Source organism: Plutella xylostella, chromosome 16 (genome assembly GCF_932276165.1).
Source record: "Plutella xylostella chromosome 16, ilPluXylo3.1, whole genome shotgun sequence".
Classification (NCBI taxonomy): Eukaryota; Metazoa; Arthropoda; class Insecta; order Lepidoptera; family Plutellidae; genus Plutella; species Plutella xylostella.
In genome coordinates, this window is record NC_063996.1 from 6,447,861 (window position 1) to 6,474,616 (window position 26,756).

General features: G+C 37.3%; 1 protein-coding gene across 4 annotated transcripts; it reads left to right on the forward strand.

The window, feature by feature from the left end:
• Positions 1–76: 76 nt before the first annotated feature.
• On the forward strand, positions 77–26,198 carry LOC105387882 (glutamic acid-rich protein). Of its 4 annotated transcripts, XM_048626535.1 has the most exons (14): positions 170–226; positions 2,983–3,036; positions 3,801–4,110; positions 7,743–8,257; positions 8,433–8,595; positions 11,702–11,912; positions 12,324–12,594; positions 12,680–12,801; positions 12,943–13,255; positions 13,367–13,588; positions 13,985–14,095; positions 16,644–16,795; positions 24,930–25,140; positions 25,452–26,198. In XM_048626535.1, exons 2-14 carry the CDS (start codon positions 2,983–2,985, stop codon positions 25,647–25,649), a joined length of 2,853 nt encoding a protein of 950 aa, XP_048482492.1. In that variant the 5' UTR covers positions 170–226; the 3' UTR covers positions 25,650–26,198. The 4 variants fall into 4 exon arrangements, with proteins under 4 accessions (XP_011556990.3, XP_048482492.1, XP_048482493.1 ...); XM_011558688.3 differs by lacking the exon at positions 2,983–3,036 and having other exon boundaries at positions 77–226; XM_048626536.1 differs by lacking the exon at positions 13,367–13,588 and having other exon boundaries at positions 174–226.
• The last annotated feature ends 558 nt before the right edge of the window (positions 26,199–26,756 follow it).

Here is a 26,756-nt window from a genome sequence, read left to right on the forward strand (position 1 = left end):
GCACAGCGAACCAAACGCACACCGTCCATGTATTCCAGAGATTGTAACAAGCTGAAATTCCACCGTTAGTCGCCATTCAGCCGCGCGCCCTCCCGAACTCTCGGGATAAATCGGCGCGAAACAGTTTTAAAACTAAAACCGCTCTTCCAATTTCAAAAATTACATTCGAAAAATTATTATGATTCGCTGATTCGTTGCTGTGCTGTGATTGGTGCGTTTTTAAGAAGTGCGTATTGATATTGATTAACAGCGGTTGGGGTTTCCGGGTTTATGAAAATATAGGTTACACTTGACAATAACACGATACAATAAGTAAATAAAATAATCAATTTAGATTTAGATTTGCCCAGCAGTGAGTGAGGTCACAGATATGGCTATAAAAAAGGTTTTAGATTTGACAATTAGGAAGCTAGGAAGTAAAGTAGCTGCAGAATACCTATGTTACTTAAATACTTAATTGATAGATTTGAAAAAAATCCTTTACGCTCTTTACTAATAATAGGGGAACCCGGGGTAAGACGGGGTCGCTAAGGGAAAATAAAAAAAACAACAAGTATTTATAATCACAACGTTATCAATTATTTATGGCTCATTAGGAACTTAATGACGAACACTTTGGCACAGCTTTTGCCAAAAAAGTAATAATTACAATTGACTTATTTTAAGAAATGTAAAAAATGGGAAATAAACCATCTTGCCCCGTGTACGGGGTAAGATGGGGTAAGTATACTATGTGGGGCACAAAACAGACAAACAACACTTCTTCTGTGTTTTTATCGTCAACACCAGCACCTGCAGTGTGAGCCCAACCCCCTGCACCTTTGACATCCGACCCAGTTTTCCTTAGATTTAAAGTAGGTCTGTTGAAATCCTCACAGTAAAGGTAGACACAGTCATCTTCATTGTTATTCTTCTTCGTAGGCAGTATCTGCTTTGTGTTTTTAGCCAAGTTCCTGTAGCCCTTTTAGAGCCCTTCTACAATGTCAAATATCAAAAAAACTTAACCAAGCCAGATCCATACCCTATCTTGCCCCTCCAAAAATACCCCGTCTTGCCCCACGTTATATTTTTTATAAAACTAATTCATAAAAAAAATACTTTCAATGTTAAAGTGATTTTGCCTATATTTAAACAAAGCGTACCAAACCTTAAATAAAAACACACAATTACCAAAAATACCACTGTTTTACTAACTGTGTTGTGACGTTGTTTCTACCGGTCAAAAATAACATGGACACTACGCATAAACAAACAATTGAGCTTACACAAAAAACGCATGCGCTCACACCTGCTGTCACTGGCGCACTAAAGGTCAATCATTTAAGCCTTTCTATTGACTCATTACTCAGATTCCTAAGATCAATAGTTTTGCATATATGTGGGGGGTCCCGCCTTACCCCGTGACCCCGTCTTACCCCGGGTTCCCCTAATTGGTATATTAGTCTATGCTTATCTACAATCTGCTTTCATACTTACAACACAAATAAGAATACCTAACTTTATAATTTTGTTTAAAAAAATGTGTGAGTAAACTATTTTGTTAGGCAAAGAAATAAATAAAATATGTACATTGCTTAACTGATGAATTTTAAGATCTCATTATTATGTTACAGTCCATCTATTTTTTTCTAAATAAATTAAGTAGATATTAGACTCTGGTCATTAAATTACTTTACACATAAATAAAGTCACCTGAAACACCTGAAAGACATGCATCGACAAATGAAAAAAGTAGTTCAGAAAAGTTTCCCAAAAACTAACAGGTGGTTATAAAAAAGGGGTGTAATAGTAAGCCGAAAGGATGAATCAGTACGTAATTCTTTTAAATTTTTGCTCTTCACACGTCTTAGGAAATTGAGTATAAGTAGCTTAGACAAGGATTTTCGTGTGTAAAATGAATTGAATTTGACACTACTTCGTAAATGCTAGTTCGTTTTGACTTCGCGATAGGCCCCTTAGACTTCAACTATTCCAAGATCGGTTATGGGACCACCACTCCAGGGTGGTTATTCATGTTCCTGAAAATAGACAAAATATCCCGTTGAGCATCCGCTAATAAAAGGCATAATAAACAACGCACGTTTCTCTGCGTGACAGTTTTGTGGAGCTAGAGTACTGCCAACTATTTACATTAATTTATTTATATGAGTACACTAACATTTACCATCATGAGATTCATAGGTCTTAAGTCACAGTCTTAAGTAAATAGATGATTTTTGGCTTATGAGGATCGAAAGCACACGCTTGTTCTTCTTCAAGTGCCTCTCCACTATTGGAGGTTGGCAGTCAGCTCCGCATACTATTTTCCTTCTCTTGCCAAGTGAAATAGATCTTCAACACTGGCAATTCCTGTCCATTCCCTAATGTTTCGGAGCCACGACTTCCTTCTCCTTCCAGCACTCCTTTATCCTCCATCATTATAATCTGAATACACGCTACGTATCATTATCAATTTCTTTAAGTTTCCCCGTTCCAGAATCTATAATATTACGTACTAGATGCCTGAAGTAACCTTGTAAATTTCATACTGAGTTTATGTAAATAACATACGGAAACAATTTTATTAGTTTAAATTTGATCATAACGGGCATACGGTTGGTTTGTGGCTGGGTTGAAGAATACTGATGACTTATATAAGTACTTACACACAAATTTATTACACTATTACATCATACCTACCCTACTGTAAATATTTTTGTTAACAGTAAATACATACTTAATTCCTATGTTACACTCACTAATAATCATAATACATAATTACCTATATCATTGCTGCCATTGTAAATAACTGACTTCATCTATGTTGTAGTACATAATAATTATGTTACAGGCAAAACCCATTTCCCGTAAAGTATTGTAACAATAGTACCGTTTTTTACTGTAAAAAAATACTTCAATTGGCCTTAAATTTAAACCCGATGAATGTAGTAATGGTAAATGCTTCGTTACATCTTCTTATTACTTTTAATTTCTTCTCCACAGATGGAAACTATACGGGGACTTTTGCAAAATCAACATAAAGCTCAAAATTTTAACGCAAGTTATTAATTCAGTAATTGGTTATGTATGAGTTTTTGAAAATACATTCTCTCTGTTCGAATATGAACATACTTACATACATAAAATTTGTCAAAAGAATTGGCAATGTCTTTTCTGTTTTCCTTTTAACTGAAAGTGTTTGCATGTAGTTAAAGGTTTAAAATTGGGAAATAAAGAGCATGGAAGTATTCATATTTATCATTAAAAATAATCATATTATTTATCATGATTATCATTTCTTTCCTGAAAGTATGTTTAACTTACTTTTGTGTTGTTAGACGTTTTGAATGTAGGTTCTCTGTCGTATGTGTGACTGTCATAATATCGTCCGAGTGTGGAATTAGCCTGTTCACATCACAGCTGTATTAAAAACAGCATGCATTATTCATAGCAAATCATAATCATTACATTTTCCTGTACTATTAAAAGTACTTACCCCCCAGATAGGAACTTTGAATTTTTTTGTGTAGGTAGATCTAAGATTGAGATCTGTTTACACTATATGTACATACATAATCTATTTATGTATTAACTTTCTAATCAAAATCATAATATTACCGTACTATCTACCTGTAGTAATGGCGGTATCATAACTGCTTGTGTCTCTTTAGCACTGACTGGTGTCATGCCTCATCATGTCATAGGCCTTTACAAACGGTTGTAACTAGTTACATTAAAATACCTATAGAATCCTCGCATCACAACAAAGTTTAAACAAAACACACACACACAAGACACTCACAGAACACTCTCATCCACAGAACAGCAGAATGCCTATAGGCAACGTGAACAAGGAAGCTCCTCCGAAGCGGGAGACCTTCAGGCCTCCCTGGGTCAAGGAGAAAGACACAGAAGCACCCCCACCATGGACCCAGGGTAGGAAGCTGAAGCCAGTGGACGCCAAGCCAAGCCCAGCTGAAGAGCCAGCACCAAAACCTGTTAAAGAGCCAGCACTGAAAGCTAAAGAGCCAGAACCGAAAGCTAAAGAGCCGGAGCCAAAAGCTGTGAAAACTGTGAAAGAGCCATTCTCAAAGCCTTTAGAACCTGTGGTGCCGAGGACCACTGTAAAAGGTATGTTAGACCTCATGTTTTCTATCGGTCCCTATTATATTGTATAAAAGGTTTAACATAAATAAATATTAAAACAAATTTTTAACTAACTAGTTAGTATGTATCTTATTGGTAGTTATAGCCATGGTCAGCCATGGTATTTAGGTACTCGTACCATTAACTTATTTTAATGTATTAGACACAGAGTACATTAATTATTCTGGTATTAGATGTAGAGACCAGAGGTACTTGAATATTATTGTCTCTACACGAGGACATAGGTACTTATATTATTTCGTGCCCGTTTTAGATTAATAATATACGAACTGTCCGAATTTATTTAACCGTAAAACTATTTTAAGTTCTACCTACTCCATCTAGTTCGTATTATATTCTATTTCACGGGGAAAGTCATCTGATACAAACAAAAACTACTCTTATTCGAATGTAATAAGGGTTCCGTCTTTCCCTGAAACAAGGTATAAGTTGGCGCCTGTTGTAAGTAGGCATCAATATGTCAAACGTCCACTGCTAAGCATAGGTCATTGCCAAGGTGCTCCACCATTCTCGATCTGTTATTACACTCCAGGTTGAGGCCATGTGTCCAGAGGGTCACTTAAGATGGAAGGGTTATTTAAGATAGAAGAAAATTGATTGTTCAGAAAACACATCTACAATTCAAATTACGTGTAGGGGAGACCGGGGACAAAAGTAACGGCGGGTCGAAAGTAACAAAGACTCTGTAGACTTCCCCAAAAGCCGAAACGTCGCTCGCGACCGCTGGTTATCAGCTTGCACTGCCCCCCGCGCATCCTATCATTTTCCGCGCCCGAGCCGCGGTGCAAATTTGTGTTAGTGAGCATTTCGTGATTTTTCACGACAAAAGTAAGTTCAACAAAAGTAGTGTTTACGTAGAATTAGGATGCCAAGAACCATATGACTATTTGCTGATTGATTCATTATAAGATGGTCTGTAGCATGTTATAAATTGTTTTCGAATAACACGTGCTGTTTTAAAGTTATTTCGCCTGATATTTCAAAAATTGGGATGGGTACAAAAGTAACAGCTCGCGGCAGGACAAAAGTAACGTTTTACTTTGTTAAGTTTGGCATGTCAAATTGTAAATTTTTATTTTTTGTTGTTTTGATTAGATATTTGTGCCATAATATTGTATATTATAGCACAAATAAAACAACTTCTTATCAGTTAGTCAGTTTACATGATGGATCTCATTTGCAGTTTATCTTATGAAGTTTTTTTAGTTTTGTCAATAAGTTATAAGTTTTTTTTAGTTTTGATAGTTTTTTAAGAAGTTTTCTCAACTAAATAATTTGATTGATTTATTTGTTCTTTATTTCGAATCGTATTTATAACATTGGGCATAATTTATGGGTTGTTACTTTCGACCCATGCCTTGTTACTTTCGCCCTGACCATGGGGTCAAAAGTAACGATTTCCCTTTTTTTTTTGAGGCTTTAAAATTGCTAAATATCGGCATGCATTAAGTAAAGTAATAAAGGATATTTGTAGACTATAGACGAAAGTTTTATGTGACTATATTTATTTTATCGTAAATGTTATTAATAACGAGAAATCAGACAGAAACTACAAACTGTTACTTTTGTCCCCGGTCTCCCCTACTCGGGAGGTTTTTGAAGATCACTGCCACTTCATTAAACTTTTTCATACATCCATGAATTACCTACTATTCATCATCAGCCCGTAGTCGTCCTCTGCTGGCCAACTCAAGCAGGGTCACAACTCTCTGTCCTCGGCCTTCCTCATCCAGCCACCACCGGCCACCTGTCTAATATAGTCCGTCCAGCGGCCAGAGCGGAGGGCGTCCAAACGCTACACTTACCTTCTCGTGATTTACTACTAAGTATAACCTACCTCTAATATTTATCGTGATTTTTTTAGTCTCGCATACACACAATCTCACACATAATATCTAAGTGCATTATACCCCGAAACTCGAGTATATTCGTGTGTGTGTGTGTGTTGATGTATGGCTGTGGCTGATGACGTCAGCAGCTTACAGAATCTTTGGCAGGGGACGCGAGACCCAAATTATTGAGTCTCCCGAAACACTCACGGATTTCAGTTAGTCTGGAGTGTGCAGTGTTACCGAACCGAGATTGTGTCTTTGTCGAACTCTGCACAAGTTTTATTGCGGCCATTTGAACCTTACAGTGTTTGTTGTGTTACTTTGATACAGTTCCAAAGTCGAGTGTTGTCATTGTCACGGTTGTTCCAAGGTAATTTTAGCGAAATCATCATTGGAATACAGTGGAAGTGTTGTGTTTCCAGACGGATAGTGTGGGTAGATTGAGATTTAGGAATGACGCCATTTTGGAGAGATAAATCGCGTGTCAACATTAACTTTAGATATTCATGGTGATCATTTTTCTTTGTAGAGTTTACGATCTCTAAGAGTTAAAAACCTATGGTGATTTTAGTGTAGGTTTTTGTGTACAAAGTTCATTACCAAGCAGTCGAAGCACACGCTATAAAATTTACCAAAACCTTTTTTTATTAAAAGCCAAGACCTTATCCTTATACCATGTACTACAACTTTTAATCTACGTATTATGGCAAATCATTGTGGCATAATAAGTTTAATTACGGAAATTAAATAACAAAACAAAATTAATTCTAGTGTCACGAAAGTTTACAAAGCCTAATGAATAGATATTTTTTAATGTGGTAGCATGTAAATAAGTACTTGGCTCAGGCTAAATGGATTCATACCTAACTATAATCAACATTTTACTTAAATATTCTTGAATCAAAGAGACAGTCCAGATTCCAGACATGATGTCGTTTTGTTGTCTAAACCAACCTCGATGTTGTTAAAGATATTCTTGGCCTTACGCGCCAACGAATCCGCCGTATATTTATAGCTCGCCAAGATTTTTTCTGTAAATTATTGCACACGCAAAGGCCAGAGAATTGTGCTTATTGTATAAGGACTTGAACTGTTAGATTCTACTCAAAAAACGTTCTATAATCCTATAATACAAGATGCAGTGGTCATATTATCTGCCCAAGAACCGATGGCGTAGCATTAAAAGCGTTCTTAATTAGAATCCACAAACAAACAAATGAAGCGTGGGACACCCTCCAGCTCGCTGTGCCAACGTCCTTAGTGGTTGGATGAGGAAGACAGGACAGAATTGTGGCGCTACTTGGGTCATATGTGTGTAGAAGCAGTAGGAGATCAACGGGCTATATAGCCTAATAGCCAGCCAAATAATAGGAGTTGATGATGATTATCTAAAGAAAAACATTAAGATATTATTTAGTTACCTAGGTAGAATATTTTTTCAATCTTGCTCAAATAATTAATCCCCACGGCGCGAAACATAGAATATAAGCGCGCGAAAATAACGAAGGTCGCCATGTTGGCATCGGCCATGTTTACATCTATTTGCGTCCGGAAAACGCCATCAAAATGCATCGGAGGCCGCCGCACGTGCTTCTATCAATTTCCCTGCTTTCACGAAAAGTGACAATAAAGTTTTACATGTTTTTAGACTATTTTAGGCAAGGTTTCCAGAATCTATTGATTTATCACCACGTTAAAACACTATATAATATAATATAGCTAAAGACTGTAAGTAATGAGTCTGAAATTATATCTCTATTTCAGTGGCACCTAAAGCTCAAGCATCCATCAAGGAAAAAAGTCAAAACGGTGTAGTAGATAAATTGGAAAAAGCAGAAAAAACCGACAAAGCTGAAACAGTTATTGAAGACAAACTTGTAAAGCCATCTGCAGCCAAACAGGCTGACAAAGCATCTAGACCACCAGATGAAAAACCTAGATTTACCAAATCCAGCCTAAAGAAAACTGTCAAAGTTGAAGAACCTCCCACAAACAAAGCTCCTGAAAGACCCACTCTAAGAAGTGTCAGGACGATTGATGATAAAAACAAAGAAAAATCAGTAACTATATCAGAGAGACCTAAGGTATCTCCAGAAAAGACCATTGCTCCAAAGACCAATCATGTAAATAATGATAAATCAGCAGTAAATGGTAAAAAAGTTAACTCAATTTTGAAAGAGAAAGTTACCGGTAAGCCTAAAGAAGAAATAGAGAAAGTAGAAGAGAAACCCAAAATGGCTACTAAACCACCCACTCCTTTGGAAAAAACTCCATCAAAGGTTTGTTTACTTTTTTCATTTTATTTATTATTAAGTACAAACGCATTTTCAGTTAATTAAATATGCATAACCTAGGTACTTTGTTAATTTTTTTTTGTTAGTACATACTCATCAGCTATTCACTACTAAGTCTGTGTATTTGCTATGGTATTCTAAACGGATTCGTTGTTTACAGCTACCACCTCGCAAGCCTTCTATACAGAAGCAGATGTCAAAAGATGAGCCGGTGAAGAAATGGAGGGACCCCCTCCACGAGAGGGTGAAGGAAAACATCGACAAGACTCTCGCCAATGAAATACCCAAAGGACACACGCTCACCAAAAATGAGAGTTTAAGAAGTAAGTAAATAGACTGACACCCTTATTCATAGAAAAGTTATAAGACGTTTTAGCTATTGAACTGTTTTGTCCCTCTCTGTTAGCTATTGAACTGTTTTAGTTGTCCCTCTCTGTCAAATAACATTTTTTTAAGAGACAAAACATTTGAATTCCTAAAACGTCCTATAATTTTTCTATGAATAAGGGGGTAAGAGTTCCCCAAGGGTCTATGTTCGGTCCACTTTTATTTGTGTTGATTATCAGCTTTGATAATTTTGCGTACGTGACCTACAGTATATGCGTAGGTTAAGTACGGACATTGAGTGTCATCAACATTATTCTGCAATTTGATGCATTATCTAATCTATCAGTCTTTATAAGTAGGTAATATATTGTAATGTTAAGGATTAAAAGATAATTAAGTACCTACAATCGATTGGACGAGATCGCTATCTTATAGGCAAAAAATATTATGACCGAAGAAGGTCATCAACATAAATAAAGTTCGATGGTAATTTTAGCACAATAATTAACACCAATTAAAAGGAGTTATTACCTGGTAGGTATTTTAAATTATCTGTGGTTACTACGAATTTTTAATTATTTGACTGATAAATACTTATCTTTAAACCTAAACAGCTATAGTTTTTATCGGATGAAGATCAAAGAATGTACAAGAACCAATGACTCATTGATATTTTAAGTTCAGACAATCATCAATACGTTTTGGTTTTATTTATTTCCTGACACAACATTGACACACTACCACTTTCTCCTGTACTAAATTTAAACTTAGGTACTTAATTTTATCTGAGTCAACCGATTGGATCGAAATATCCGGCATCTAGTCCAGTCAAGGAATGAGGTGTAGAGTGCGTGAGCAGGTAACTCAGCGATTCCTTCAGAAACTTGTTCAGGGGGCTTAGATTGTTAACATACCAAAAGTCCTGACTCCTAGGTGATGAGCGGGGGGGAGGAGGGGGGGATAAAGATACGAATTTTTGGTTTTTTGCTTATATCTCGAAAACGGTGCATCGGAGACAAATATTATAAACTACTTAAATGAAGGTCTTAAGATTATCTAAAACTTTTATATCATATGTTTTTTTCTAATTACTAACCGTTTTCGAGCTATTACCCTCGGAAAAAATTGAAATTTACAAGAAAAAGTATCCATGTCAAAAAATTCATAAACATTGCATCATATTGTCTTAACCAATTCATAAACGAAAAAATGAAGAGGAAAGAAGTTGTAGATTTTTTTATTCCCTTTTAGAATATATTACATATGCTGGTCAATATCCAACCCTTTTTCCGTGGGTAATAGCTCGAAAACGGTCAGGAATTAGAAAATAACATATGATATAAAAGTTTTAGATAATTTTAAGAACTTTATTCCATTAGTTGAAAATATTTCTCTCCGATGCGCCGTTTTCGAGATATAAGCTAAAAACCAAAAATTCGTACCTTTATCCCCCCCTCCTCCCCCCAGCTCATCACCTAGGAGTCAGGACTTTTGGTATGTTAACAACCTAAGCCCCCTCAACAAGTTTCTGAAGAAATCGCTTAGTTACCTGCTCACGCACTCTACACCTAATTTTGAGTCATTTATTGACTGGACTAATCAGATTCTTTGTCCTTTTATTCTTAGATCAAAGTGAAAGAGACAAAACTATAGATGCGTTTCCAATAGCTAGAAAAAGCAGAGAATCTTTATTTGAAATTGAACTTTATCTTTTAATAATAAGAGCTAATTATCATTAGGTACTTTATTATTCTCACATCGGCGCAAGCGCTTTGCATCAATCATGATTGATTTTGGCAAACAATCTTTGACTGCACATAAAGGGTGCTAGATCTGAAAACGAATCTTAAGATATTCTGCATAAGAAAACCATTTTATCTGATTAAATCTTCAATAGGAACAATATTACATTTTCTCTAGCAAATTTTTAAGGCATCAAATCCCTCATAACATAAATAATATTGCTGCATTCATAGTAAGGTACCTACATTATAGGAAAAAAAATCATAGGTAATCTGACTTAGGCCTGGGTCTCCTATTTACGCCGTAGGTCGCGTCCAGCGTCACGCACTAGGCCGCGTCACGATGCTCACTATAGAAATGTACTGATGCGGTCTCCCTCACACGCTGACGTTGGCGCGTAGACGCCGTAGGTAGGCCGTAGAACGTTGATCGAAACGTTTACGTCAAAGTCGGACGCCGCATATAGCATAAAATAGGAGACCCAGGCCTTAAATGCTCTAGAACACGTTCTCATTATCTACTCTACTAGAAGTAGAAAACCACAAAATATTCCCCTACAATCATTTTGCAGTCTTATAATTTCGATGCCGGTGATGCACATAAGAATCAGTCTTAAGCCCGTTGAAATCTGTAAGATCTCAAAACCTTGTGCGGCGACTGCGAATGCACTTGTGGTCTAAATGCAGTCTAAAATAGTCTCCTAGTGTTCCGCAATCCGCATACGCATCCGATTCAAACGGCAGGTGCGAATAGAATATGTTCAGGACCGACTTAGTGCAACAACGTGGCCAAAGTGCAGTTTTAACACAAAATCTTTGAGGACTGCAGACTGTGAAAATGAATTGAGGTACCTGGGAAAGTTGGAGGGAAAGTTGTGATATTTTTAAGCTTTGAACTGTGATATTATAGGGAAGAATAGTGAAATGGATTCAGAAGGAAACTTGTTTAGAGGTAATGTAAACAATATAAGTACCTAACTACATAATGTAGAGTAATGTATTTTGGTACCTACATATATAAATGACACTTTTAAATATAGATTAATCTAACGAATTTTCACTTAGTTGAGGTACAAACGGTGGTTTTATCGCATACAGCGACCTCAAAGTCTTCTTACAATGCCTTAGCCTCTTACTAAAAATCCATTGTGAGATGCATTGAACCGTGCATCCACATATTTTCGACTTCTCCCATCTCTATATTGTATTCCAGGAATACTCCAATAATATATAATTTCCGTGCAATCAGACACAAAATATATTTTGTGTCTTCCACGATATCGTGCTTTCGGAAGCTCCTAATACCATTAAGATCTTTTTTTTCTATGCAATGTCGATAACCAGTAGCAACTCTCACCAGGCCTGCTCAAGCCGACGCCGCCGCCGCCCCCGCCGCCTCTCCCACCCAAAATGCCGCCACCGCCGGAGTTCAAGAAACCGTCTCTTGACCCTGAGAAGCTGAAGAAGATAGAGCAGCTCCGCAGCCGTCCGCGCAGGCGTCCCGACTGGAGCGACATGATGAAGGAGGTGGAGCAGGGGAGGAAGCTGAAGAAAGTCGTCTGTAATGACAGGTAGGAAGTATAATTAGTACCTAAGTTTTTCAAAGTCTTGCAAGAAATATTTTAGATTGAATGTACTAATCAGTGAGTATGAATGGTCCATCATTTATTATTACTCTATGGGTACACCCAAGTCCTCGTAGATCTATGTATGCATATAATACATGTTTTTGTTGTAGTAGGTGATATGTCTGCTGCTCGTCTATAGTGAAATTATTACATCGTTAAACAATTGTTAACCTTGTATTGAATATTTTGCATTACTCAAATCATTTTAACAATCTATTTCATCGGCAAAACAAATAAACATCAATGATAGAACTAGGAAACATCTGTTTCATAATCTAATATTAGAAATCATCAAGTGGGTTAAATACCGTTTTTCAATTGAATATTTGCCAACAAGAAAACTCTACGTTTCAGATCAAGCCCAGTGATAACACGATCGGCCGTGGTCAAGAATAAAGAACAGTTTATCTTCGAGTCTGAAAAGCCGACTGCTCACAATGATTTGTTGAAGGAGATCAACAAGGGAGTCAAGCTAAAGAAGACAAAGACCAACGACAGGAGTAAACCGAATCTTGAGGGCTTGAGGAAATTCAGAAGACAAATGACGATCGAAGAGCAAGTCCTGAAGTCGATGTCGCAGGCGAATCTACTGGCTGCTTCTCCTTCTGGAGCGTCGGTCTGTGATGTAAGTTTGTTAAAAAATATGGGATTATTTTTATGATATGTCTGTAATTTTTGAAGAAATTCATAGTGTTTGTGTGATATTACAGGCCGCCGGAGTCATGCCAGGCATTCTTGGTGTTGATGATGACGACATCGATGAAATGGACGATATTGATAAGGTCCGAGATGACCTTCAGTCGACTAAGCAACTCTTGCAAATAGAACTCAGGTAAGATAACAAAATACCTACATAAGAAATAGTAAACGTCAAAAATATGTATTTGCTCTACGTATATGGAGGTACCTAATGATGATGACGATATACCTAAATATACTATTACACTGAACTGTTGCATTCGTTTTTCCACAGAAACAAAGAAGCTCAAGAACGAGAAAACAAGCGGCTACAGACGAGAATAAAGAACTTAGAAGCGGAATTAGCAAGAGAAAGAGCTTTAGCCAGACAAGAGCAGCACAAAACAGTGATATCAGTCACCGACGCCTACGACGAGAGACTGGTCAACAGTCTTAAGTCAGAAATTGAAAGATTTAGAGAAACCGCGGATAATTTAGAGAAACAATATTTGGAAGCCGCCGAAGAAAGAGACGATGCACAGAAAGAACTGGATGAAGTGAAACGAAAGAACGCAGAGTTAGAGAAGAAGTTAGAACAAGCTTTATCGGTATGTAATTATTCAATTAAATTTTAAGTAATAATATAATAACAAATGGGCTCAGCAATTGCAACTAATTGTATAAAAACTTAACCGCTTCTCTAACAATTTGCTTCGCAGGTAGAGATTGAACAAGCGTACATAGTTTCAGAGGAGCCATTATCGTTTTACCAGAAGAGGCAGATCGATTTTGAGAAGCAATGTAGGTTGTTGAACATTGATATTAACTCTGAAGAAGCTTACAGCTTGAGAAAGTCTGCCGCTAAAACTGATGTTCATAACAATAACGCTTATAGCTATGATGATAATACCAACGCTTATAGTTCTAGATGGGATGACGAGGTAACACAAATATTTTATTTTATATTGCACGGTTTATTTATTGTGATTTATTATTTGGATTACTCTATACAAATTTCCAATGGTTTTGTACCTTATTAGAATAAAATTTAACCAAGCCCAATCAATAAACGTTGTGTAGGACGCCCTCCGGCTAGATGGGTAGATGGGGTGACGACTACTGACGACAGAGATATGTGACGACAGAGATAATATATGACGACTTGCGAAAGGTGGCTGGTAATGCTTGGATGCGGAAAGCTATAGATCGCATCTAGAAACGTGCTTTGCGAGAGGCCTACGTCCAGCAGTGGACTGCTATAGGCTGATAATATTGACGATGATGATTACGGATCAATAAATAATATGGTTAATAATGTGAATACTGTAAATTTCCAGGGTATAGTCCCCACGAACGCCGGGTCTCGGAGGTCGAGCCACGCCATCAAGCAGCTGTCTGTCACGAAGGACGACAGCTTCGAAGAGGAGGAGGAATCAGAGCCAGAGGAGGTAAATATACTGCAGACCATAGATATTTGGTAGCCAAGATTTACTTTTATAAGTATTTAAAATAAATCAGTAGTTATGACATCACTATAATATTAGGTCCTTACATATAAAATTGGCGTTTTGTCGTACTGGCCACTTTGATCTCAAATATTACCTTTATGGTTAGGAATTCCAAATTCAAATTCATACAGCTATTTACTCATGCGTTTGTGTTTCAAATCCCTTAATTCATTTGTTTTTTCTTCTTTTGTTTTTTTCTTTGTGTCACTTTGTTTACAAAATGGAAAATTTGAAATATCGCGTTATTTACGAGTATGAGTTCCACCGTGGCACCAGTGCTGCAGAAACGGCTCGAAGGATTAATGATGTGTATGGTGACGGTGTCGCAAAAGAAAACACAGTGCGTTTTTGGTTCCAACGTTTTCGTTCGGAAATTTCGACCTGCAGAACAAGCCTCGTGGACGGCCGGAGACCAAAGTTGATAATGAAGAATTGAAGGCTATTGTGGAAGCGGATCCATCGCAAACCACGTCCGAGTTAGCTGCAGGCTCCGGTGTTAGTGATAAAACTATTCTAATCCACTTGAAGCAAATTGGGAAGGTGAAAAAGCTTGAAAGGTGGGTACCTCATGAATTGAGTGAAGCAAACCGACAAACGCGCGTCGACTGCTGCGTTACGTTACTCAACCGGCACAATAATGAAGGAATTTTAAATCGAATCATTACCTGTGATGAAAAGTGGATCCTCTACGATAATCGGAAGCGCTCATCGCAATGGCTGAACCCTGGCGAACCAGCCAAATCCTGCCCTAAGCGAAAATTGACTAAAAAAAAGTTGCTTGTAGGTAAGTGTTTGGTGGAATAGTGCCGGTGTCGTTCACTACAGCTTTCTTAAATCTGGCCAGACGATTACGGCAGATATCTATTGTCAGCAACTGCAAACCATGATGGAAAAGCTAGCTGCTAAACAACCGAGGCTGGTCAATCGCTCTAGGCCACTGCTGCTTCAGGACAACGCACACACTGCACAACAGACGGCTACCAAATTAGAGGAGCTTCAATTAGAATGTCTTAGACATCCACCGTACTCTCCGGACCTTGCTCCAACAGATTACCATTTTTTTCGCAATTTGGATAACTACTTGCAAGGAAAAAAATTCAACTCCGATGGGGCAGTCCAAACCGCCTTCAAAGATTTTATTGATTCCCGCCCGAATGGTTTTTTTAGTAAGGGGATCAATGAACTACCTATGAGATGGCAAAAGTGGGTTCCCCTCATCTCGCATAATCTTTATTGACCAAAACTCATTTCGCATAACTCGTATGGTCTAAACTTTTTTGGCCGAACCATCACTTTGCCAAGACTTATGTGGCATAAGGCTCGTTTCGTCTAAAACTCTTTAGGCACAATCTTTAAACACCTAAGTTTCGTTTGCTCAAATTTATGTTCGTCTATACCTATGTATAATCTTGTTTCTTCTAATGTTATCTTAATAAATAATATATTAAGTAGGTATGTAGTAAATATACAAATTTTGGTATTTTTCTCATACATCCCGAAAATCACGATATTGAATGATTAAAAAATCGAAAGTTAACGAGCAATATAATTATTACAAACCCCATGAGATCGAAACCTAAAGATAGGTGCGACGACGAGCAAAGCGAGGAGGAGCGTGTTAGGTGCACATGTTCATCAAAACCAAAGCGGAGCGCAGCGAATTCTATTCTATTCTATTCTCTGTGGGGGTGTAAGTACCTGCACCTGGCTCTCTCGAATGGAACCTTTGAATATAGCGCAGCGAAGCGGAGCGGAGCGTTTTCCAAACAGCGGAAACAATACAAGGCACCAGTTTGCGCTATAGAGAGACGCTCCGTCAAAGTTAAAGCCAAACAAATATTATTACTTTGTATAAACCTATTATTAGGCTATTCAAGATTTGGCCATACCATTATTAGGCTAAACAAGATAATGCGAAATAACTTTTTACTAATCGAGATTTATGCCATACGATTTTCGGCGAAACGAGACTTTGACCAAACGTTACTATGCAATACGAGATTAGGCAAATAAATCTTAGGCCAAAAAAGGTAGAACCGGCAAAAGTGCATACATAGCAATGGTACATACTTTGATTAATTTAATATATTTCATTAAAAAAAAAAAACGACTTTATGTTCCTCCTATAGAAAACGCCAATGTCATATGTAAGGACCTAATATTTCTACGATTGACTCGATTAACTGTATGAAAAAAGTTAAATAATCAAGAGTGCAGTGTGTTTTTTTTAATTTTGGATGATTGATAGGATTCATCAGGAACTTTTATACCTACTTACTTACAACCTTTTCGACTGTAATCCCCCAAGGAAGTGACTCGCTTGCAAGTCAGAGGTGACTTGCAAGCGAGTCACAAACTTTTCACTGTACATTTTGAAGTTACTCACGTGATAGGTCGCGCACCGTATCGCCATGTTTTTAATCAACTCAAATTCACCATTGCCCAGTCTATTTCCCTTAAAACTAACAACAAACCCCCAACGTTCCAGGAGGAGAGTGAAGAGAAGAAACAGAAGCGGATGGAGAAGGAGGTGCGCAACATGAGGTCCAAGATCAGCCACCTGAAGCAGAAGCAGGACACCATGAAGAGCGAGCGGGTCGCCTACAAGATGATGCTGAAGAACCAGCAGGCGGCGCTCAAGTTAGTATTGAAGTGTTCGTTAGGGAAAAATAAGCGATAAATAAGCGTTTGCATGTGATAAATAAGCGATTCGTACAGATGGAACCATTGATTTATGTATTAATAGCGTAAGGACAGGGCAACCGCTCAAAAAAAAAGGCACCCTAGCGCTGGCCCCAAAATCTCATAGGTTCCTATATCTGTCATATTTAGTTTGAACTAGGGCTAACACGCGGGTGTCATTTTCTTCTGACGGGCGCATCCTTTCGATATTGGTTGGATGGAACATGATGTAAAGTACCTACTTATACCAACCTAGCCATCTGAGTCCTACCTAGCATCACCCCTTCAATAGGTATATTTATAAGCTCGTTGGTATTAGAACAATTATCTTACTTCCTATCTTACGATCCTCCCTATTGTAGTGGAAATGCATCACCCCTTCAATAGGTATATGTATAAGCTCGTTGGTATTAGAACAATTAGGTATCTTACTTCCTATCGTACGATCCTCCCTATTGTAGTGGAAATGCATCACCCCTTCAATAGGTATTGTAAAGGAGTCAAGTGAAACACGCGTTCAAGCTTAGACTGATCGTTTATTGATGAGCGCAAGACCTACCCTCCTACATTCATATTACACATACCGACAACCCCCTCAAAAAAAAAAACTTAGTAAGTAAGTAAACTTGATTATGCTAGTCACAAAATTCATGTAAGAGAAAAAAAAGAAAAACATGCAAGAAAAATGCCTATTCAATATTACACATCATAATCAATTGAATATTTAGTTTAGGTATATTAAGAAGGTACATGCATACAGTATAAGTACAAATATTTTCACAAAAAAAAACAAATGTAGTTGATATAGGTAAGTAAGTACTAAGTGCCTAGATCTTAGATTGAATGTTTAAATTGAAAGATAACAATAACAAGTAATAATCAATCCGGCATTATTTTATATAAATGACATTTATAGTAACTTATTTACTAGTTAATAGACTAACAAACAAAATAACTATTACATATTTATTTTACTTAGCATTGTTAGCCTAGCGATAACAAAGTAAGTAGCCAATAATTCATTGTATTATTAAGTATATTAGTTTGTATAGGGCGATGTTTTATACAATTTAACACCATAATTATTGAATACATATATTATAACTATTACAAATATCTAACAAAATCATAGGTAGGTATATAAGTAGCGTGAATTACTTTATTGTGATAAATATCTTATGCTTACAGACAAAGTAGGTGTAGGTACTTATATTATGCCATTGTTGTTGACTAATAGCCCCAGCGGTCAGGCGGCCTCACGGTCCTGCCAAAACGAGTCACACGTTGAGTACCAGCCACATTGTGAGAGTGAGATACGTTTACAGGGGGATTTTCAGCTACTACTATGTCATCATACGGCAAGGTCATTGACTGAGTAGTGAAATCAGCTGGTTCGCGGTCGCGTCTATGCTCCGAGTCTATCAATAAGTGGCGTCTATTTCTTATCAAGGTACCACCACCCTGTACATCAATTACATATGACCTTGTTCCTCGCAATGCCCTGACTATTGCATTTTGCCAACTTTTATTTATACGTACTTTTACCTTTTGTCCCACTTTCAAAGATAACATATCACGCGCCCTTTTATCATAATGTTTCTTTTGTTTTTGCTGTCGAATTTCTAATTCACTTTTAACATTTTTATGTATCTTTGGAATAAGAAGGTTTGGTGTGCACGGTATAACACTCCTTAATTTTCTACTGTTCAATAACTCCGAAGGAGATGCTAACGTACTACTAATTGGGGTATTTAGTAACTCTAATAATGCTAGTCTAAAATCCGAGCCGTCATATCTCGTCTTTTTTAGAATATTTTTTATTGTTTGTACAAATCTTTCTGTTTGTCCATTAGACTGAGGATACCGTGGTGATGACGTCACATGATTAAAATTCCATTCTCTTGAAAATTTTGTAAAGCTGGAGGAGCTAAATTCTGGTCCGTTATCTGTCATACAGGTTTCTGGAATGCCCTGCCTACTAAAAATTATTTTTAATTGTTCAATAACATGTTCAGACGTCAAGTTGAGCAATTGTATTACTTCTACAAACTTGCTAAAATAATCTACTACTAATAGATAACTAGACCGCTCAAAATGAAAGATATCGGCTCCTACTTTTGACCACGCTCGCGTCGGCACTGGATGCGGTATGAGAGTCTCCCGTGAATTTTCATTTTTGAATGTGAGACATGCCTGGCAATTCTTAATTAGATCCTCTAATTGTGAGTTAATGTTGGGCCAAAACATTGTTTCTCGTATCCTTAGTTTGCATTTCTCTAGCCCTAAATGACCTACATGTACTTTGTGTAATAACTCAGTTCTCATTGATTTTGGTATAATTATTCTTTGTCCCTTCCATACTAATCCATAAGATATTGTTAGATCATCGCGAAAATTCCAATACGGCATAATTTCATCACTAATACCTTGTTTATGATCCGGCCAGCCATTTTTTATATATTCTATTAATTTTTGCAATTCAGAATCGTTTTGCGTCTCTTTTTGGATCTGCATAAAATGAGTGTCAGTGAGCGGATTGCACAGTGCGACGGCGCACACCTGCGCCCGCGCCTCCAGGTCGTCGCGCGGCGCCGGGGGCTCGCCGCTCCCGGGCTCCACCGCGCGCGACAGCGTATCGGCAATAAATAAATACTTGCCGGGCTTATAAACCAACCTAAAGCTATATGGCTGCAAACGTAACAACATTCTTTGCAGTCTGGCTGGCGCACATACTATTGGCTTAGAAATGATACTCACAAGTGGTTTATGGTCAGTTTCAATTACTACATCACTCCTACCGTAGATGTAAGAGTAAAATTTTTCACAGGCGAAAACACATGCCAATAATTCTTTCTCAATTTGAGCATAAGCTTGCTCCGCTTTCGTTAGCGATCTTGACGCATAACAAACCGGTAAATTATTTTGCATAAGACAAACACCTAGCCCATCCTTACTTGCGTCTACCGAGATAACTACAGATTTATCTAAGTCATAAAACTGTAACACTGGTACATCCGTTAAACATCTTTTTAAAACATTAAAAGCTTGTTCATGTTCAAAAGACCAATTCCATTGAATGTTTTTTTGCAATAACTCTCTGAGAACACTTGTTTTTTCCGATAAGTTAGGTATAAAACTGCCTACATAATTTATAAGGCCCAAAAATCTTTCTAAATCTTTCACATTATTCGGTTGAGGCATATTTTTTATGGCTGATATCCTAGACTCATCAGGATAAATTCCACTTTCAGATATAATGTGTCCGAGATACTTTATTTCTGTCAGACAAAATTTACATTTATTTTTATTTAGTTTTAAATTTATATCCCTACATCTTTGTAATACTTTTCTTAATCTCTTATCGTGTTCTTCTTTTGAATCAGCGTAGATAAGCAAGTCATCCACAAATAAACAAACACCCTGTATGTCATCAAAATGTTCGTACATTTTTTTATGGAAAACTTCCGATGCTGACGTAATACCGTACGGCAAACGTAAGAACTTGTACCTTCCGTAAGCTGTATTGAATGTACAAAGATCTGTACAGTCATTACTCAATTTTTGTTGCCAAAATCCTTGTTTTGCATCTACAGTACTATAGAATTTTGATCCTGCTAATTTTACTGTGATTTCATCCAATGTAGGTAACCTAAAATGTTCACGCCTAATAGCTTTGTTTAGATCTTTCGGATCTAAACAGATTCTCAAATCACCATCAGCTTTCCTTGCTACTGTCATGCTGCTGACCCAGTCAGTGGGTCCCTCAACTTTGGCGATTATTCCCTGACGTACCATATCATCTAACTTTATTTTTATTTTATCCTTCAAGGCAAGCGGCAATTTTCTTGGTGCATGAACTACAGGCTTAATATTTGGATTAACCTGTATTTTATGCTCACCTGGCATACAGCCTAACCCTTCAAAAACATCAGAAAACTCATTTAAAATACTTGTTCTATATTCTTCGCTCATACTTTTTGTTACTGTTGATACTAAGTGGACCATATTCATTTCCTCACAAGAATAGCGCCCTAATATAGGTGGAGAATCTACATCAGCAATGATAAACTCGAGAATATACTCCATGCCCTTGTACGTTACTTTCTGATTGCAACTACCAACTACTTTTATATCTCCGCCTGAATATCCCCTTATTTTTATGCACGATTTCAAAAGATTAGTTTCTGATAACCCTATATCTTGTAAATACCTACGAGGCAAAACATTAACATCCGCACCTGTGTCTAACTTAAAACGTATCTCACACTCATTAATACAGATAACAGCAGACCAATCGCTATGTGATTTATTCAAACAATAGATTACCTCATTAGGAGACTCCTCTACGCACATCTCGTAAACATTACACATCCGTGAATAGTGATTGTAGTTGTTACACTTGAAACACTGCCTACCAAATGCCGGACACTTATCTTTGTCATGTGATATACCACACGAATGACACTTAACACTTTCATTTGGCCGATCACTGTAACTGCGTTGGTTAAACCGTTGGTGTCCATCGGGTTGGAAGTGGAGTGGCCGGGCTCCGGCCCAGCGCGCCCGCGGTGGCGGCGGCGGCGGCGGCGGCGCACGGGGTCGCATGCGAGCGCCGCGTGACCAGCCGGCCGCGGCACCGCGACCCGGCGCGCGCTGTCCTCGTCCTGACGACACCCAGTACGCCTGCCCCTGCTCCTCGGTGTTCCTCATAGACCCACCATACTGCTGATCAATAGCGAAAGCTCGATGTTCCGTACTTTCCTGTTTGATTGTTACTGCCTGTAGTCTGGATATTTGTGCCAAGTTGCATATTTCTAACGACTTTTTTAACGTTAATTCGGGCTCACGTAACAACCTTTCTCTTAAGGCTACTTCACGGATACCACATATTAACCTGTCCTTGATTAAGTCATCACATAAGTCTTTAAATTCACAACTTGCAGCAATTTTCTTCAACTCGAATGCATATTGTTCTATTGACTCAGTTTCGCTTTGACTCCTGGTGAAAAACTTATGTCTTTCTATTGTTAGATTCTTTTTCGGCAAAAAAAAATGAATCAAACTTTTTAAGTAAGGTGGCTGTGTCCTTGAAAGTTTCATTAAACTGTTGATACACTTCACGGCATTGTTCTCCAATCACGTGTAGTAAAATACTAATTTGCACTTTCGGGTCCTTAGTGTGAAACTCACACGCTTCACTATAAATTATAAACGAGTTTTTCCACTTTGTCCACGACGATGATAAATTTCCGGAAGTAATATTGTCCAAATTGTTCATAAAATGAAAAGGCGGCGGAGGTACAAATGCGGACTCCATTTTGTTACTACGGTGTTAGATTATTTGTCACTCACTCCGAACTATAGGTACCTATATTGCACTACAGATATTTTTTATTTACTATCTACAGTATAACGAAGATCTGTACGTAAATAATATACTGTATTTAACCGTATTAAATTTAACTTAAACCGGCTGCGCCATGTAAAGGAGTCAAGTGAAACACGCGTTCAAGCTTAGACTGATCGTTTATTGATGAGCGCAAGACCTACCCTCCTACATTCATATTACACATACCGACAGGTATATTTATAAGCTCGTTGGTATTAGAACAATTATCTTATTATACATAATCTTAATAGTATAGTTATTTAGGTAAAAATTGCAAAAGTACCTAACGTAACGGCACCAGTAATGGACACCTTAAGGATTTTTTACAAATGATTTGGAAGTTAATCGCTCAGTTTTTGAGTTAGAATATTGAAAGTTGGTATGAATCGTAGGAATATCTTGCTGTTTAAGATGAATGTACACTAGCTCGATTTGAACGATGAGTACTTCAGGAAATTGTATATTTGTAAAATATGTCCTAAAACCACAGTAATGGACACCCAAACTCCAGTTATGGACACCCAATGTTGGACAGTGATTTTTTATTGAATAAAAGTATAAAATATGATTTTATGCTTATATTATTATAATTATAACTATGATTAGTAATCATAACCGTTTACACAAACAGGCTTGGTCGCCAGTTACACTGTGGGAGCTATCAAAGACGGCTAATTTAACTTTCTAAAAAAAAAGTTTTTACGGAAACACTAAAATTTCCAATTTATAACATTATAAATCCTGTCCTCCTGCATTTTATTCATTTTCTTTGTATCATTATGTTCCCCCAGTGGGGCAGAGGGCAAACACAACAGTTTTCTATCGCATACTGTTGACATCAGCCAGCTTTGCATCGGACCACGTGATTCAAACTTCCCACATCTCCGTCCGATCGAGCGCCGCCAGGTCTATTTAGCGGCCTTGCTTACGCTTACCCTGCTGATTCCATTCGAGAGCCTGTCTCAGGATTTTGTTTTAGTCTCTACGCAAGGTATGGCTATTCCAACTTCATTTGCGGCGTTTTGTCTGTGAACCAAAAGGATCTTCATGGCGGCTTTTCCTCAGATCTATGTTGGAGATCATCTCGGGCCAGAAAATCTTCCACAGGAGACAGCGTTTAATGAAGACCTGCAGCTTCTGTGTACCTATGTATCTTTGTGATCTACCAGGTGTCGCAAGCGTATAACAGTACCGACATTAGTATCGTTGGTGATACATATCTTTCACTGTAATGGAGAGGTGTTTTGACTGCCACATGTATCGCAGACATGTAAATGCACCGTTGACCGTATAAGTACGGGCACCCACATCTAGGCCAATGCCACCATCTCTCAACAACACTCTCGTCTCAACTTCTTGCGTTCCTAAAATCCTCTTGTCATATCATATCATCTGGGTTATCCAGGTTTTGCATTTACACAAGCCAGGAAATGCTTTTAATTTAAGTCTTTTCTTTTCACAAAATTTTATCCCACTTCCCTTTTTTCTACTAAAATTTTGCTCTTAATTCCTTCTCCTTTTAAAATCCCTTCTTTTCAAATTCTCATGATATTCTTACCAAGCTTAACTGTTCTATTCGTCACACGATCACTGTCTATTTCTATTCTCTGTGGGGCTGTAAGTACCTGCACCTGGCTCTCTCGAATGAAACCTTTGTGCTTGTACCCCTAGGTCTAAACTGCCTTCCTAAGCTAAGGGAAATAGTCCATTCCCACTATGGTGGTCCACTGCGGATTGGTGGGTTCACATATTTAGATGTGCTAACTACTACTATCATATTACAAGTTTTATTTCAATTAGGTACATTCTGCTTCTGTGAGCGTGTTTTTCTACAACAGCAACAGTCGCGTGAAGACTTGGATTTTCATATGCATCTTGGATCAATACTTGTTCTGGAACACTAGAAATAGATGTAGGGGTTCCCCCTACACTATGTTTGTGTCTCCATAACGCATGGCTGCAGTGGCCATCATGTACATCCATAATAGCATCTCCCATTTGCTTGGGCGTATATACGTTTTTCTAAGGCAATATGAAAAATCCAGTGATGGACACCCAATTATGGACACCTGTACAATACTGGTATCCTTCATTTTATTCATGTTTTACAAAAACTACCAATATAATTATGAAATTCTAAAGACAATGAAATAAGAAAATTCAACATTACCTTAAAACATTATTTTCGACACCTGTCCATAACTGGATTTACTGAAAATTTGCAAACCAGTAATGAACACCCTCCTCTGAAATCATTTCTATAAACGTAAGCTCTCCTATTCTTTTATAAATATGTGCGTAATTCAGTATAGTTTCCATAAAATCACAGCTATTTGATATACCTAAAATAAAACGAAATCACCGACCAAAATCTACACTTAAGTCCTTAACGAATTCCTTAACAAATCTCGGTTTCATTTGTGAACCCCCATCAAATGAACTTTTTTGCCTCACAATTTTGAATCTAAATGGATGACATAAGTAACTTGTCTATATAACAAGGAGGGATGTCTAGGCTTTGAAACTAAGGTGTTGCAATTTTCGTAAAACTATGCATACTCTTATTTTAAACAAAATAAGTTTGTAAGTGTCCATTACTGGTTCTATGTCCATTACTGGTGCCGTTACGTTACCTACGTTATACGTACACGTACATATCTATTATTTTTTAATAAGTACCTTACTACGATATTATTATTACAGAAACGAGAAAAAGAAATACAAGGAGCTAAAACGCGAAGTAGACAAAATGGCTGCCATGATGAAGGAAGTTGGGTCTGATGAAGAAGATGATGAAGACGAGGATGATGAGGACGAGGAAGAGGAACAGAAGTCCTCGAGTGAGGAAGAGGAAACGGAAACGGAAACTGAACAGGATACTGAGAGCGAGACGGAGAGCGAGAGCGAGCCAGAGGTGAGTGAAATTAACGATTCGAAATTTGTGGAAATGTTACGTTTGTTTACAACAAGTTTGTGAATTTACTGAACCGCTTTGTGTCGTAATTATGTAGGCAATTCCGAGATAAATAAGTTGCATTTAACTAGTTAACTACACCTAATTACCTTAAAGTCCGCGTTGTTCTGTGATAGTTATATAAGATAAAAGGCTGTCAATAAATTTAATAATGCATCGACGCCACGTTAAAAAAATATGAAGAAGATTAAAATATAACTAGATAACACATGACGACTTTATATTTAAATTTTGCATCGTCTCTTTTTCAGGATGCACCAATTCCAAAGAAGAAAGATAACCTGATGACAAGATTAAAGAGGCACGAGACAAGAGTGAATGCTTTGAAAAAAGGAAATGCTTTACTAATAGCCAACGTGGATCGAATGAAAGACGAGGTGTTGAAGCAAAGAGACGAATCGGCATCACTGAAGAAAGAATTAGATTCACTCATTGAAGATCTCGAGTAGGCTAAAAGTTTTTTAAGTATTTTTTTTCGCTTAAAATGCACCAGATACTTTTTGTTGCGCACAAAGCTATACAACCTTCATAAGGTTAAAATTTAAGTATTCACTGTATTATTGATTTAAAACATGGCTTTTTATAAATGTGACTGCTACCCTGCGCCCTGCCCTTATTTCATTGCAATCAGAGGTAACTATGGGTCATCACAACTTGAGTTTCACAAACATAATCTCGCAACATAACCGCTATAGCTATAAAATTTTATAAAATCTAACTAAAAACTATACCTATGTAATTTAGTAACTATCTAAGTAACTAACTGGTTACAATGGGTATATAGTTATGAAGTTTAAGATGAATAATAAGATACCAAAACATTAAGTATTAAAATATGAAAAATACGTTACCACCTAATCTCCTAACTACTACAATAAAATTTTGTGATATACGATTAAGCATGAACTTATTTGTATTTTGGGAAACTATGTATTTTGTACCAAAGCAGTTAAATATATCGACTTATGATTTATCAAAATAAACCATGTTCAATGATACTTTCATTTGTTTTATTTTGTTATTTAAATAGATCAACGTAACTATTTATAATAAATAATAAGCAACGACTTGTATGAAGGAAGTAGGTAGTATCTTTTTTAAGATAAATGAATGATGGGTGTACCTCAGAAGTCAGTAGGCATTGACATATTATTTATATTACTAATCAGAAGGTAATCCTGAACAAATTTAGTTCTACAAGTTTTGAAAATTCACGATAAGACCTACTTTCTTTTCCATTGAAATTTATTTGGTCACGTATTTTTTCATTGCAACACCCTGTATAGTTAATCTGGTTAATCATCATCATCCACTTCTGGACATAGACTTCATAATCAGGTAAGATAAATATTCAAATTTAATAATATGTATATGTCGCAGGCATCTGGTTTAATCTCCTGTTTGATTGAACCGCTAGCCCGTTCATTAGATGACGCTATTCAGTTGTATGACTAGGCCGAACGTTGATTGTACAAGCGTCACAAAACGTCCAACTAGTTAGCGGACTTAAAATCAGTCAGGTGGTGAATAAAACAAATATGGCGTCTAACAGCGAA

Excerpts from the sequence above, each read along its gene's own strand:
- LOC105387882 (XM_048626535.1), top strand. The coding sequence starts at position 2,983 with ATGGAAACTATACGGGGACTTTTGCAAAATCAACATAAAGCTCAAAAT. Across the intron at positions 12,595-12,679 it reads CTGGAGCGTCGGTCTGTGAT|GCCGCCGGAGTCATGCCAGG; the intron begins GTAAGTTTGTTA and ends GTGATATTACAG. Across the intron at positions 13,256-13,366 it reads AGTTAGAACAAGCTTTATCG|GTAGAGATTGAACAAGCGTA; the intron begins GTATGTAATTAT and ends TTTGCTTCGCAG.